The 13,814-nt window shown below is 40.0% G+C and overlaps 2 protein-coding genes and 1 long non-coding RNA gene across 7 annotated transcripts in view; 2 read left to right on the top strand and 1 right to left on the bottom strand.

Moving 5' to 3' along the window:
• FNDC7 (fibronectin type III domain containing 7) overlaps nt 1-12,064 on the bottom strand; it is an 18,290-nt gene extending 6,226 nt beyond the window's left edge. Inside the window, exons 1-13 of one of the 4 annotated variants that reach the window (XM_023931983.2) lie at nt 10,969-12,064; nt 10,502-10,520; nt 8,576-8,830; nt 7,693-7,953; nt 6,944-7,201; nt 5,432-5,686; nt 4,489-4,746; nt 3,777-4,031; nt 2,630-2,884; nt 1,816-2,076; nt 1,211-1,240; nt 611-673; nt 28-140 (exon numbers count right to left, since the gene is read on the bottom strand). In XM_023931983.2, coding sequence (XP_023787751.2) covers nt 636-673; nt 1,211-1,240; nt 1,816-2,076; nt 2,630-2,884; nt 3,777-4,031; nt 4,489-4,746; nt 5,432-5,686; nt 6,944-7,201; nt 7,693-7,953; nt 8,576-8,830; nt 10,502-10,520; nt 10,969-11,031 — 2,208 coding nt within the window. In that variant the 5' untranslated portion in view covers nt 11,032-12,064 and the 3' untranslated portion in view covers nt 28-140; nt 611-635. The remainder of the gene's footprint in view (nt 1-27; nt 141-610; nt 674-1,210; nt 1,241-1,815; nt 2,077-2,629; nt 2,885-3,776; nt 4,032-4,488; nt 4,747-5,431; nt 5,687-6,943; nt 7,202-7,692; nt 7,954-8,575; nt 8,831-10,501; nt 10,521-10,968) is intronic. The other 3 variants (XM_086901710.1, XM_023931984.2, XM_023931987.2) reach the window with 3 other exon arrangements.
• Nucleotides 1,994-5,364, top strand: LOC147651609 (uncharacterized). Its single transcript, XR_015290398.1, has 2 exons — nt 1,994-2,084; nt 4,462-5,364. It is a non-coding gene; the product is annotated as an uncharacterized LOC147651609 (long non-coding RNA).
• Nucleotides 11,831-13,814, top strand: part of STXBP3 (syntaxin binding protein 3) — a 23,602-nt gene continuing 21,618 nt past the window's right edge. Inside the window, exon 1 of one of the 2 annotated variants that reach the window (XM_023931988.2) lies at nt 11,831-12,102. In XM_023931988.2, the coding sequence (XP_023787756.1) occupies nt 12,060-12,102 (43 nt within the window). In that variant the 5' untranslated portion in view covers nt 11,831-12,059. Of the gene's footprint in view, nt 12,247-13,814 lie in introns of both variants that reach the window. The other variant, XM_023931990.2, reaches the window with a different exon arrangement.

Genomic DNA, 13,814 nt, shown 5'->3' with positions numbered 1-13,814 from the left:
CTGTGGAGTATTGAGAGAAGGTCTTGCCTGGATTAGGTCTCAGATATGGCTAGGTCTTCAGCTATCCTCCCAGTCCTCAAGCAGCTGTGAATGTTGCAGTTAAGCACAGATGTGTCTTTCCAGCTTCAGGGATAAAAAGACTGAAAATAACATTTAGGGAGAATGGTGTTATGAACAACCTTAACATCCAGGATAGCAGCAGGTGAACAGCAGCAAAAATGAGATCAGCCTTAGGGGGAAAAAGTCAAAAGTGATTTCTTGCCATCCCTCTGAGACAGGAGCAGAAAATAGTACAGAACACCAGGAGAAAGTAAATGAGTGCTGAAGAATATTTTTATCTGTTTGGATTTTAAGGGCTTTTTTGGGGAGCTGTAGCATAGTAAAGTGAAGGCTTAGTGAAGTGAAAAAAGGTTGTTATAAATGGGGGAGAGGACAATCAGTAGTGCGAGCAGAAATAAGCGATTTCAGATGTAAATACGGATTTTAACAAACCACTTAGGTTTATGATATACAGGACTGGTGAGGCATTTTCCTCTTATCACAAAGATTTAATCAGCAGGAGAAGTTGGATTCATGCATTCTAATATGAATTGCAATTCTTAAATCTTACCTCCTTATCTGAACCAGAATTTCATCTACATGTGTTTTGCATTGCTCCTTCCTCTATAAATAACTAGAAAAGAATTTGGAAATTTCCAGTTATGGAAAAGCAACTGTCTTGAGAATTTTTTTTTTTTTCAGTGGCTGCTTTTGAAGTGGTTTCTAGCAGTTTACATAGGCAAATAAAGCACTATCCTGCTGGAACCCAGAAGAAATACTGGTAGAATAGATTGAGTAAGCCACAATTTTTTTTTTTTTATTTTATTTTTTTTTTTACCTTTTTGAAAATAGCAGAAATGCCACCTAGCTTCATTTGTAATGGGATGTGGGAAGGCTATAAAAAGATACACCTGCCTTTTATTATGTGCTGTCAAATGAGTAGTAAGTGTTGTGACCAAGCATGATAGTATGCAGGCCACAATATAGATAAGGTTTTGTTTTTTTTTTAAAAATTATATATTATAAAAGTGGGGGAGGGGATGAGATAAACCTACGTAACACTACCAGAAGCCTTGACTATCAAATCAATATGCTATATGCATCTTATTTGAAGATTATGCAAAAATACTTCATGAACTTCATGAATTTTTAATTAATGTACTGCTCTTACCCATTCCAACAGAGCTTCCAGAACAGGTGACTGAAATGACATGAAAGTGGTACAAGTGTTAGGTGTCAGGTTTCAAGCAGGAAAATTCTAGTCTGCAGTATGTACTCCGTCTATACTACTATGCAATCCCATCAGGTAGCAGTAGTTTTATAATGGATGAAATCCATGCTTTGGGAAAGGCAAAATAATTTCTTCCCCTTTAAACAATTTGTACTTTAAAAATGTGCTTAGGAGTGATTAATTGCAGTTATTGATTTGTTTCTTTATTTCAAAAATACATTTAAAATGCTCATTTATTTCTTCTATATTCTAACCATTCCTAACCTCCCAACTGAACAGTAGCTTTTCTGTATTCACCAGGATATGGGTGATCCAGCTAAGAGGCACCTGTGTAGATAAATGTGCCCAGACCCAAAATGCTGCTATGAAGTTCCCATCACAGATATTGCAAGACTACACTCATAAAGTGTACTCTGCAGTCAACACTAAAGCAGAAAAGTTCTATTCCGTGCCACCTTTACCCACATAACTTTGGATTACATTTTAGCCATCTAGCATGCATGGACCAAAAAAACCTAAATTATTCAAAGAAATTTAAATTCTACCTGAATATATTTTCTTGGGACAAAATGTGAATTTCGGCCCCTTGTCAGTCACTGGAGCTACCACCACAGTGTAGACATCCCCACAAGGTATCTTGGTGATGTCACAGTGACTCAGACCTGAGCTGGGGGTACAGCTGAAATTGCCCTTTGAGCCATGTAAATTTGCATTGTAGTTTATTGTTTCATCAGAAGCTTGCCAGAACACCCTGATGCCATTGTTGCCGAGTCTATAGAGCTTCACCCCAGAAGGGCAGCAAGCACCTGAAAAAGTAAGAAACATTAATGAGAAAATTTTGTGAACTCACAATGTGTATTATAAATTTCTAGAGTGCAGTTTAAACCAGATTACTATGATTGTCAGCATTTCAAGGTGAAAATTATTATTTCACAAAGCCAAAATAATTCTTGAACTGAACTAGGAGAGAAAAGTTAGAGTCATTTTATGGAGCTGAAATTCAGTCATTGTTTTACACGTTGGAATATTGTTGCTCTCACCTGGCATAAGACCTACCTTAGAATGCCCAGAATCCTTTTGAAGTCTCTAAAATTTAATTATGCCATAGCATAATTTAAATTAAAAAACTGTTTCTGGAGCAATATTACTAGAACTTCTTTATATGGCCAACTGATGGCAGTCATAAGAACAGGTCTTGATTATATGAAAATAACCCGAAGTGCGTTTATTTAAAGAGGGAACTGCAGGTGTATTAGCTGTGTGTTGAATTTAAGCTGTTATTTTTATGAGAGGTACACCACACAAAACATGTTGTGTATCTAGTGTTTTTCTTCCCAGTTGCATTTACACGTTACGTACTAGAAGAATATCCCTGATAGGTGCAGCTGGATGTCAAACCAGTCTCAGTAATGGCTCTCAGAGACACTGTATAGTTGGTGCCACATGTGATACATCCCAGGAGACAGTAGGTCTGAAGTGTGTGACACTTTGCCTGTCCTTTTGGAGACTCCAGTATTGTTATATATGTCTGTGCACCCCTCCCAACAGACCAGCTGATATTGGTTACAGACTGTGTCACTTGAGTTAGTATCAGGTCATTAGGGCAACAAGGAGCTGAAATAGAACAAAAAACAGAGAATTCTGTTTTGTACCTGGAAAATGGAAAGTATTTGGAGGGTTGCAGGTAGAATAGTACATGATCAAGAGTAAAGGAATGAAGAAGTGTGTACTTTTCAAGCGTGCTGAAAGATATTTTACTCTGCTGGCAAGCCTCTAATAAACAGAATATCAATATAAGAGGAGTTTGTCCCTAACTGTGGGTTAGAACCCTGGAATTATTAGAAAATGATTGTTCACCAAGATTCTAAAAATTACTAAGATTTTTCATCAGAATATCAGAATACATCTGTAGTTTAATTAAGCAGGGAGTGTCTCTACCCCTCAAGTCATATATCTCAGTCCAGTTCTGTCTCTGTTTAAAGTCTCTTCTTCTACAATGTAAAATGACTGCAGCCAAACTGCCTGTTAAATATAGACCCTGGTGCATATTAATCTCTGTACTGGGCCTGGGGATTGTCTGGAGAGGTGGTAGAGGACAAAACCTATTAGCAAATGAATAGCAGGAATAGTGGGTAGGATGTGCTTCAATCTGTTCTTTACACTGCTTATTTGTTGGCATGGACATTACCTCATTGCCTCTCCTGGTAATGCTAAATATCAAAATGCTGACAAGGAACTTGTGCATTACATTAGTAGCTTATGTTATTACATTTTAGTTAGCTGTGCCAGAAGATAATTGGTTGCACTAAGGCCTCAGTCTGAGGCAACTGCCAAAAGACCTTTCCTTGTCATACACACAAATATACAGACAGGTTTACGAAAAGGACATCCAGCAATACAGAGTACAATGTGCACATAATGTAAATAAAAAATAACCAAAACCATAGAGTCATAGAACTATTTTATTATTATACTGCTATGTTGAACTATATACAATTCCCCGTACCTGTCTCTAAAGGGATACTGTAGCTTGGCAAGCTCTGTCCTGCTGGTGATCTTGCTATAGCACTTACAGAGAAAGCAGATCCACAGGGAAGATCCATTAGGGTACAGGAATTCCTGGTGCTTGTACAATGCCAAAGGCCAGCCTCTCCTCTGGCAGTGACAACATATGTAGCTTCTTCATTGTTAGGTTGCCACTGCACACTGATTACAGACAGACCCTCCTTTGAAATATTTTTTATTTCAGGACTGCAGGGAGCTGAAATATTTCATATTAATAGTACTTAAAGAGATTGTTTATGCATATTAAATAAGTTACATGTGAAAATTAAATTCCAGTTAGAACTGACAAATTACTTTGGAAAATTATATTATTTTTATATGCTTTACTCCTGGTGAGAATTTAGAAATTGTGACAGAACATAAAGATTACATAAGGATTTTGGGAATAAATTGTAATTCTAATTTTCAAAATACTGGAGCTATCAAAAGCTTTCAATACAAATTTGATGTAAGTTTCCTTCTTGTAGTGTATTCTTAAGAACTTAAAGTTTTGGAGCTGCTGGGTTTTTTGGGTTTTAAAAAAAATTTTATCATTAAACTCGGTAAAACAGTTAAATAGTAACTTAGCACTCCAGTAATGCTTTTCATCCATGAATCACTGGGGTGTATAATAATGATTTCTTCAGCTAAAGGAAAATGAGTGATCACACTACCTGTTGCCACGTACTGAGGTGCACACGAGGTGTTGCTGCCGCGGGCCTCGCTGAAGGAGAACACGGTGATGTTGTAGGGGGTGCTGCACTGCAGAGCCGACAGTGTGCAGGCCGTGGCTGTGTCCCTGCAGAGCAGCACACCGCTGCGGCTGGCTGCTCGGGTCTCGTACAGGTCAGCGCCTCGCACAGGAGCCCAGGTGACCCGCACCGTGTCGCTTGACATGAACACGGCCCTGAAGTCACTGGGGCAACAAGGAGCTGTGAACGGAAAAGGCAGACAGGGAAACCCGAATGCGAGTGGAAAAGTAGTGCAAATAAGAGCCTTATTTCATTTCTTTATGTCTTCTCCAAAGGTGACCAAAACTGTGCAAACAGTTTAATAAACCCCAGATTTACTTCTTAAATTAATTCGGTGCCACTCCTTCCAAATCAATAGAGGACATACTAGTGTTTAGGTCAGATACAGAATTACATATATCCTTGGTTTAAAATTTAAAAGTCTAGAGGTTAAATAACAGTGTTCTTCTCAATTTCCCATTGAACTTAATATTTTTTTTAATTTTCAAAGTATGAAAACTCCCTATGAGGAAGTTGAAGACTTTGGTACACTCTTCCTGAGGTAAAACTAAAAAAAAAAACAAACCACCCAGACAGAACTAGAGTTCAAATGTTATGCCAGGTCTGTGTGTTATTCATATGTCCTTGCCTGATGATTGTGAATTGTTAAACTGTTTTCACATTTGTGTGCATGTCGTTGCACTTGACTATGCAAGTTAATTGTAATGTGAACTGTTTCTTTTTCTCTGCCGACCTTTGTGTGTTATACCCAAAACCTGAATAAAAATAGAAGTTTAAGTTGTTATGTTCCTATAAAAATGTCCAAACAGCTCTACCATACAGTTAAAAGATCCAAGTGAATTTGCAGGAATACATGGTTACTTACTAGTAGTGTAATTGAATACATCACCTAAAGGACTCTGCCCAGCCTTGTTATATGCAAAGATACTAATGAAATAAGTGAAACCACAGTCTGACTGGAAATGGCATTGAGTATATGATGTGTTGCAGTGCACTTCCAAGCCATCATCACTCTTCACAAAGACCACATAATAATGACCCAAACTGACGCTAGACCATGAAACCAGCAAGTGATCAGGTTCATCCTCCTCAATTGATATGTTTACTGGTGCACAAGGAACTGGAAAAAAAAAAACATTAAAAAGAAAAAATTCTCAGTGCAATTATTTTTTTCTTTCTTGAAGTTATACTCTTGGGGAATAAAGGAAAATCTGGGACATATAGATTATTCTACTCAGCTTGAACAGTTGCTCTGTCATGATTGAGAGAACAGCAACTTAGCTGCCTTTACAGAGGTTATTGCTTATATTTAGACAACAAGTGGGTTTGATTTTTACAGAACAAAACAGATGCTACCATTTTTCTGTTTTACAGAAACATCTGCTTAAGGAGCCCTCTGAACAAAAACAGTGACACCAGACAATATTTTGAAAGGAACTGGCACAGTGTGTGCTCACAATTAGTAGGTTTGGATGATAATTTGAATACTAGCATGAATAGCAGTTGGCATCCAAAAGCCTCTATATGTGAAAATCCTTTATACTTTTGTATAAAGTTTACTGGCTGTGTCTGAGTAGAACTGTCCTTTACTTAGGTTTCTTTTCTGTTGGCATTCCAAAATGCCACATTAAACTGTGAACTCCATGGCTTTTGTTTAAGTAACATTTACTTTCTTTCTAGTTCAATAAAGTGCAGCTTGCTGCTATTTGAATATACATGATCTAGCTGAAGCAGTGTTGGCTGAGATTACAGCCCACAGCTTAATAGTTGTCTCTTGCATAATGCTCTCTCATCCTGTTGGATGCACCACAGAATTGCTCATTCATCTAACTCCTATCAAAAGTCAAAATGAGGCAGGTTACATCAAATGACTAAGTAAATAATGTTGTGTATTTAAAGTAACATATAATAAAAAGGAATTGCTTAGATTTTGATTACATGGGCAGCTCATCTAACAGGTCAGGAAACAACAATCTCTGACATGGCAGTGGTGCTCAGTGGTGAACTGAGCAAGTTCTCTTGAATATGGTTGATGGTTTCTTAATTTAGTCTAGTGGTGTTACTTTGGCTGAATGTGCTTTTGTTGATCCCCTTTCTTACTAACAGCTTGGTGTGGCCCAGAACAGTTCTATGCTCAGAGGCAGTCCTTAATGCCATTTCCTCACAAATTTGTTCACAAGTTTTTGTCACAGAAATATGAAGAATATTTAGGCTCTTACCCCTGCAATAGAAAAGTATATGGCATAATTAATGGACAAAGTTCAAAAGCAGAAGTAATTGAGAATCATCTGTGAATTGCAATGAACTAATTTATATTTGAAATTAAAGAAGTAGACATTAAAATGCCATAAACTACATAAGAATCAGTGACACATACTAGTCTTTAAGCTCACTGCATCAGTAGGTTCACTGGATCCAGCATCATTGTATGCTGTGACAGACACATAATATTCAGAGCCGCACTGGAGGGATGGCACCATGCAAGAGGCAGAAGATGTGTTACACCTCAGTTTCAGGAGTCCACTGGAGACTGTGACACTGTAAGTTAGAGCTCCTTCTGATGGCATCCAAGAGACAACAGCTCTTAAAGCACCACTACTGAAAGCTACTTTAACATCCACTGGTGCGTTAGGACCTATGGTATATCAATTTGGAACACATAAATATAACTTAGATTATGGTCTACAGATATGATTTCTTTCACAACTTGCAAATTAAATGTTTGGGGTTTTTTTTGGGTGCAAACCTTACCCTCATTCATGTCAAAATGACATTTAAAAAAAGAAATAATTGTAGTTGGCCACTGCTGAAACTCCCTGCTTATTTATTTGCTTCTCACAATTAGAAAAATCCTCAAAATCAGTCTGAGCTTGTGTAATGTATCCAGACCTGTCCTCAGTACAACTTTAGTGACAGTAAATTGTATCATTGCATCAGTAATGTTCACTAAATATAGCCATGTTATCTGACCTTTCGTAAACTTTGAGATGGCGCAAAAACATGATCTGAAAATTTACTCAATGTATCTTTGAAAAACATAATACAATCGCACATACACATAAATACTTTCTGGTATATTGTTACTGTGTTGTTTTTGGAATGCTGACTTGGTTTCAGATTTCTTACTTGTACTTTGGTTATATGTGAAATCATCTCCAGGCATCCCATTGGCATTCCAGGCGTAAGCCCTGATAGTATAGAGAGTTCCTGGATCTAGATTTGTAAATATCAAGGAAGTATTGGTGGTGTTCTGCTTCAGCTTTCTGCCCAAACCATCTGACCTCATGAGTGACACAGAGAATCCAGCTGCCATATGCACAGCTTTCCAGCTCACTGCAATGGAGTCACAACTCGGAGAATGAACAGACAGAATTGGAGCAGCCAAGACTGTTGAGAAAGAACAAATTATGCTTTTGGTTTTTCAGTAGGCCAAACCTGAAATAAATATACAGAAAAAACAAACACAAACCCTGAGAGACAAATTCAGTGACAGAAAAAATAATTAATGCAAGAACAACAGAATAAATTTGGAAAATGATTTGGTGCATCAATTATTATATTGCATGTTTTGTGAAATGAACAAAAGTTGTACAGAAAGTGTGAAGGGCTGCATGTGTTGAAGAATGAAAATCACCAAGAAGACACTGCATTTCCTGTCCTCTATATTTTGCATTGTCTACTATTTTATACTTTTGGTTGTTTCTTCATTTCTTCTATTCCTTCAAGTTATGCCCTTTGTTTAAATCACATACATATATTCATACAAATTCTAGTGGAACTCCCAACTGAACTTTTAACTTACTGCACCATCATAAAGTAAACCATTAATTCAGACTTTTGTCCTGGTCAATAAGTCAGATGGCTGAATTCTAGTCCTCAAAAACTGAAAGAAGAATGATCAGTACAATTTAAAACAAAGATAATAATAATTCAGGATTCGTACATGCATGAATGCTTTATGTTATAATAACAACATTACAGAATTTTAAATAAGATTTTGAAAGTCCACCTGTTTTTACTTTTCTGAAAGGTGAAGGCTGGCTTTTTCCTCCCGAATTTATAGATCTGACTGTGATTCGGTACAAGGTGGCAGGCTTCAGTCCCGTCACTGTGCCTGGAGAATTTTTTACTATAGTTTCAACAAAGGAATCTCCATCTTGTGCAGTCAGCATGTAATTATTAGCCCCAGGTACTGCTCTCCATTCCACTGTGATACTGTTGCTAAGTTTTGAATAAGCTTGGTCAATAACAGGTGTATCTGGAGCTAAAGTGGAAATAATGATAGAGATAATGAAGTTGGAAAACACAGTCCCGTGGGATGCTGCATCTTCTGAACATTTCACAGAGACAAAATGTAGGACAAATAGTCTACACTTTCTATGAATGATTAAAATTTAAGTTAAATGGACTTTAAGTGAACATTAACAAAATACACAGAATCTTGTGATAGTCTAGAAAATTTCATCTTTCCATAGAAATACTCTCATACTCTGAAATCATTATTTTAAGACCATTATTTAAACTACATTGCACTGAGAGGTTCTCCCTTAAAACAAATTAACTATATTACTAACTTAAGCAATATATACAGAGAAAAAGTGCATGTTTATACAAAGCAGTCTGAAATAGGATGTTGAACCATAGGCATTTCTGTATCAAAGCAACACACAATCTAATCTGGAAGGCATCACAGGAACTCACCTAACCCCTTGATCAGAGCAGATATACTTAGGTATTCAATAACATGACAAATCAAATATTGTAACAATGCTTTGGTGTTATGCTCTGTCATTCAGAAAGAGTTCTTACAAAACTAACCATACACTGTATTTTTTAACCACGAGTAATTTATGTTCAGAAGTCAGGATTTTCATACTAAAATCAGCATTTATAAAGCAATTACATATATTGCAAGGCTGCGAAACACTCACTAGAAGAGAAAAAAGATAAAATGAAGGTACATCCCACATAAAATTAAGAAAAGGAATGTACAAGTATTTGGGACACAGTAGGTATCTTGAGGCAAACTCGTTCATAGCAAGGCAGTTCATGTGGGATTCGGGAGACCTGAGCAAGTATTATACACAGCTGCTCAGCTAAGTGCTAACATCTATCTGCTATATATTCTCTACTTGACTGTTAGGCAAGTCTTAGACCTGGATAAGGATTTCTTGCACAGAAATTTTTATGAATTGTTATCAAAGACAATATTTTAAAACAAACTAAAAAAATATGTAGTACACTATTTTGCTCCACAATTTGAAAGACTCAGCTGCAAATGTTCCATAGGCATGGTTAGACAGAATAGCTGGGACCATTTTTACAAATGGGGCAAAAGAGGGTGTCTGACTGTAACTGATAAGAAAGTGTTTGGGACTAAGAGCAGATGTTAATGCTTAGTTGAGTAGCTGTGTATTAAATTCTAAAACATTGGAAATACTTGTGCATAGGAGATTGTGCTTCTTCTGGTGTGTTTTGTTGTTTTGTTTTTGTTTGATTTTTGTTTATTTTTGAGGGAATGTGATGGAGTTTTCTTTTGATGTTTCATGTGTTGGGTTTTCTTAAATTATTAAAATATACAACAATTAATTGGTTTCAAATATGGGACAGTGTGAATCCCTTTTGTACCAGAGCTATGTAGTGAACAGCAGAATTTGTTCATCTGAGTGTTCCGCCTGGTTCACACTTGTACCAAGGCACAAGTCTGAATATTTGCATTAGTGTCCAACAGAATTGTGACCCCTAAAAATGAGATAAAAAATTTATAAAGACATCAATGTAATTTCTTAAGCCTAAATCAAACATGAAAAACAATTTTTGTTTATAAAGCTGCTAGAACTTACACAATATTTTATTAAAAATCACAAGTGGGTGTTCTCTTCAGACCCATTCAAAAATAGGCAGGCAAAACACAAAAAAAATTTTGAATATTTACCTGTGTTTGCTGAAAATATCTGAAAAGGAAGATATAACAAAATTAGAAAAATAATTTTATTTTATTACATATTTTATTACATATTTTATTTTGAAATTTAAAAATCTAAGAATGTTAGTAACAACAACCTAAAATACTATGTTTATGAACACATTTTATGCTATGATGTGTTTGCTAAGATTATTTAAGCATGGAAAGAATGCACAACTAATGAGATTTGGTACAGGTATGCAGATTGTACTGCTTCTGCATTTTCCCCTCTGAACCTGCCTATTAATCCCGTTTGCAGTTGTTGATACACTTTGGAAGTATTTTTCAGTCATATGTAAACAATGCAACACTATCATAGTAACGAAATGCCAGTGTGGAAGCGGATGTCTGATAATGCTCCACCCTACCTTTTAATTTGTTTTTCCGAAGAATACAGTATCATCGCTAGAAGTAGCTTTACAGCAAGTCTCACTCACCATTTCCAGGCAGCCGAGAAGCACTCCAGTAAACGCCAGTGTTTTACTTTTTGCACTGCACATCTTGCCCGAGCTTCGTTCCAGCCTCACACGGGGGCGAGCTGGGGCCGATGGCCAGCGCTGTTTCCCAGCGGTGCTGTCACTGCAGGCGCACTCCCCGGGGGAGAGGAGGTCGCGCTGGGCTGGCCGCTCCTCCCTGCAGGACCACAGCTGGACAGCGGCCACCAAACCCTGGTGACACGGGCTTACCACAGCACTCGGCTTCTGGCCGCACGGCTGGTGGGGGGGTCTTCTCCCTTCTGCTATAGGGTGCAGATTCTGTATGGTTTATACAAGACTCATGAAATAATTAAGCTAAACGGAATTTGTTCTTCGGCTTATTGTCTATTGCCCACTGACAAGGATCTTCTTTTCTGTCGGGAACAATGCCATCATCGTACTCCTCTTTGAATGGCACACCGCCATAGAGACTGGGAACTAACTATTCTTCCTCATTCCTGGAGTTGCGGAAAGAGAAATTTTCCTCTCATTCCTTCATATTTGTTCCAGCTGCTGGCTCCCCTTTGAGAACACGACTCTATGCCTTCAAACTGACAGGCGATTATAGGCGTCAACAGCCGCTATCGTTCTACGATCGGCCAGTGTTTTCCTTGGTGGATTACATGCATGCCAGCGGGAGCCTAGGGGCCGTTTTCGTGAGGGAGCCCCCGGTTTTCCCTCGAGGGGATCCGGGACTAGGGCAGGTTTCGGCAGCCACCCCGGCCGGGCGGTCTCCAGCTCCTCTGCTCCACACAACTCGCCAGGGGCCGCCTTGGGGGTCGGGAGCGGCTCCCGCCGTCCCGGGCTCACCTGAGCAGCAGGAGGCTCCTTCCTCAGGGGGCGAGCCCTCCTCACCGGGCACTTCCCCAGTCGGAGTTTTGGACCCCATGGCGGCCGACGAAGAGGGCCGGCTCGTGGCGGGCTGGTCCGGGCTCCTGAGGGGCTGATCCCGGCCGGCAGGAGCCGCCCCGCCCGGGATCGGGCTGCGCCCTCGGCCACCGCCCCTGAAGAGGGAGGGGAAGGCAGCGCTGCCAGGCGGGGCTGGCAGCAAGATGGCGCCGGCGGTGCGGGGGCTGAAAAGCTTCGTGTGGCAGAGTAAGTGACTGTGGGGCTCCTTCCCCGTCCCTGCGGCGGGAGCGCCCTGGGGCCGTTCAGTGGGCGCTGACCGGACAGAAGCCTCCGCCGCTGAGGCGCCGGCTCCGCGTAGCCTCGTGTGTGGGGTCGGGGGTGCCCACAAAGGTGAGGTCCGAGGCCGCTCCCGACGCGGCCGGAGCTGCGCTGCGTATCGGAGCTGAGGCGGCCGAGCGGGGTTGGGGTCGGGCCCGGGCGGTTCTGTGGGCAGCCGGTGTCCGGCGGAGGCTGTGGGTGGTGGCTTCTGACGCCTATTACAGGTGGTGACTCGGCGCGCCGGTGGGGAGTGGCTGCCCCGTTGCCGCGGGTGTCCGCAGTGACAGCCCTGCAAAGAGACGCTTGTGCTCTTTTCCGAGATAAGGGTGAACTCTGCAGGCTACAGCCCGCCTGACGGGCTCTTGAAGAGTCTAAACTTAAGTTAGCTCTTTAAGTACTTCTCTGTTACCTCCGAGCTGCTACTTTTTGGGAGTGCTCTGTTTCCAGAAGGGGCTCTCTCCTCTCTCTCACGGAGCGGCACTTCCCACTTTGTGTTTGGCTTCACGGTTTTCAGTAGAAAAAGCTGAATGTGTTCCCAGATAGTCTTAGAAATGAACTGCAGATATTTATCTCCGTGTTTTGGAGCGGGTTCTGCTGGTGTATATTACAGAAAATGAAGTTGTAACTGCTCCCTTCGTTGCTGGAGTAGAAAGACTTACAGTATTTCAGGTAGCGTGAGACCTTTGGGGAAAAGGCATTGGCAGCCATCTCATCCCGAGCTTAATTGTACTGAGGTTGTGACTCCACGAGCTGCTCAGCCAGCCTGGCGACTGTCATTGAAATGGGGAGGTCCTGCTGCCGTCTTGTTTTCATTTTTCTCCTCTGCTTCCACCTGAAAGCTGTTTGTTTGTGTCACTACATGTGAAAAGCAGACTGTTCCTCTTTTTCATTCCTCAATTGCTGGCACCTGTACCCCTGCCTGTATGAACGAGATACCTTCGTTTAAAACTTAACCTTTAGAAATCCCCACTTTTGCTGCTTTGCTTATCCTGCTGCCTTACTCTGTTTTTTGTGCCTGTGACTGTAAAGCCAATGTTTTGTCCTGAAATATTTTATAGAAGACTTGGACCTTAAAAGGGAATAATTTGATCAAAGCATGAGTGTGTCATTAAGGGCCATCAAGACTTTTAAAAATGTGAGGAACAAAGATTAGAGTGACAGTGAAGCCATGTGAATAATAAAATATTTTTATTTCAAGCTTAGTTAAGAGGAACTTCTGAAATGAATGCTTTGTTAGTCAGTTAACTCCTTTTGTCTTTCCAAGACTACAGCAATGAAAATCAAACTAAGTTTTAGATGTTGTCTGGCACTTTTTTAAATGAGTGATTGAAGGTCATAAACTGCTACTTCCTAATGTTTCAGCAAACATGTAAACTGGGGTTTTTATTAAGGCAGATTTGTCTGAAAATAGTGGTGCTGATGCTTTATGTAGCAGCTTGTGTCAATGTGTATCTTGTTCCTGCTCTGTAAATAGGCATAGAAGTTACACCTGTGGTGTATGGAATTGAAGCAGAAATGTGTGGAAAAGTTAATTCACACAAGTTTGTTGTCAGTTAAGCTCACAGTTATGAGGACAGAGAAAGCTACCTTAGGAGACAGTTGCTCTCTCCTGTGGATAAAATCATGAAATGAGAGCTGCT

The sequence above is a fragment of the Cyanistes caeruleus genome, chromosome 9, assembly GCF_971803275.1.
Source record: "Cyanistes caeruleus chromosome 9, bCyaCae1.hap1.1, whole genome shotgun sequence".
NCBI classification, from domain to species: domain Eukaryota; kingdom Metazoa; phylum Chordata; class Aves; order Passeriformes; family Paridae; genus Cyanistes; species Cyanistes caeruleus.
This window is presented reverse-complemented; position numbering and strand designations above follow the sequence as displayed.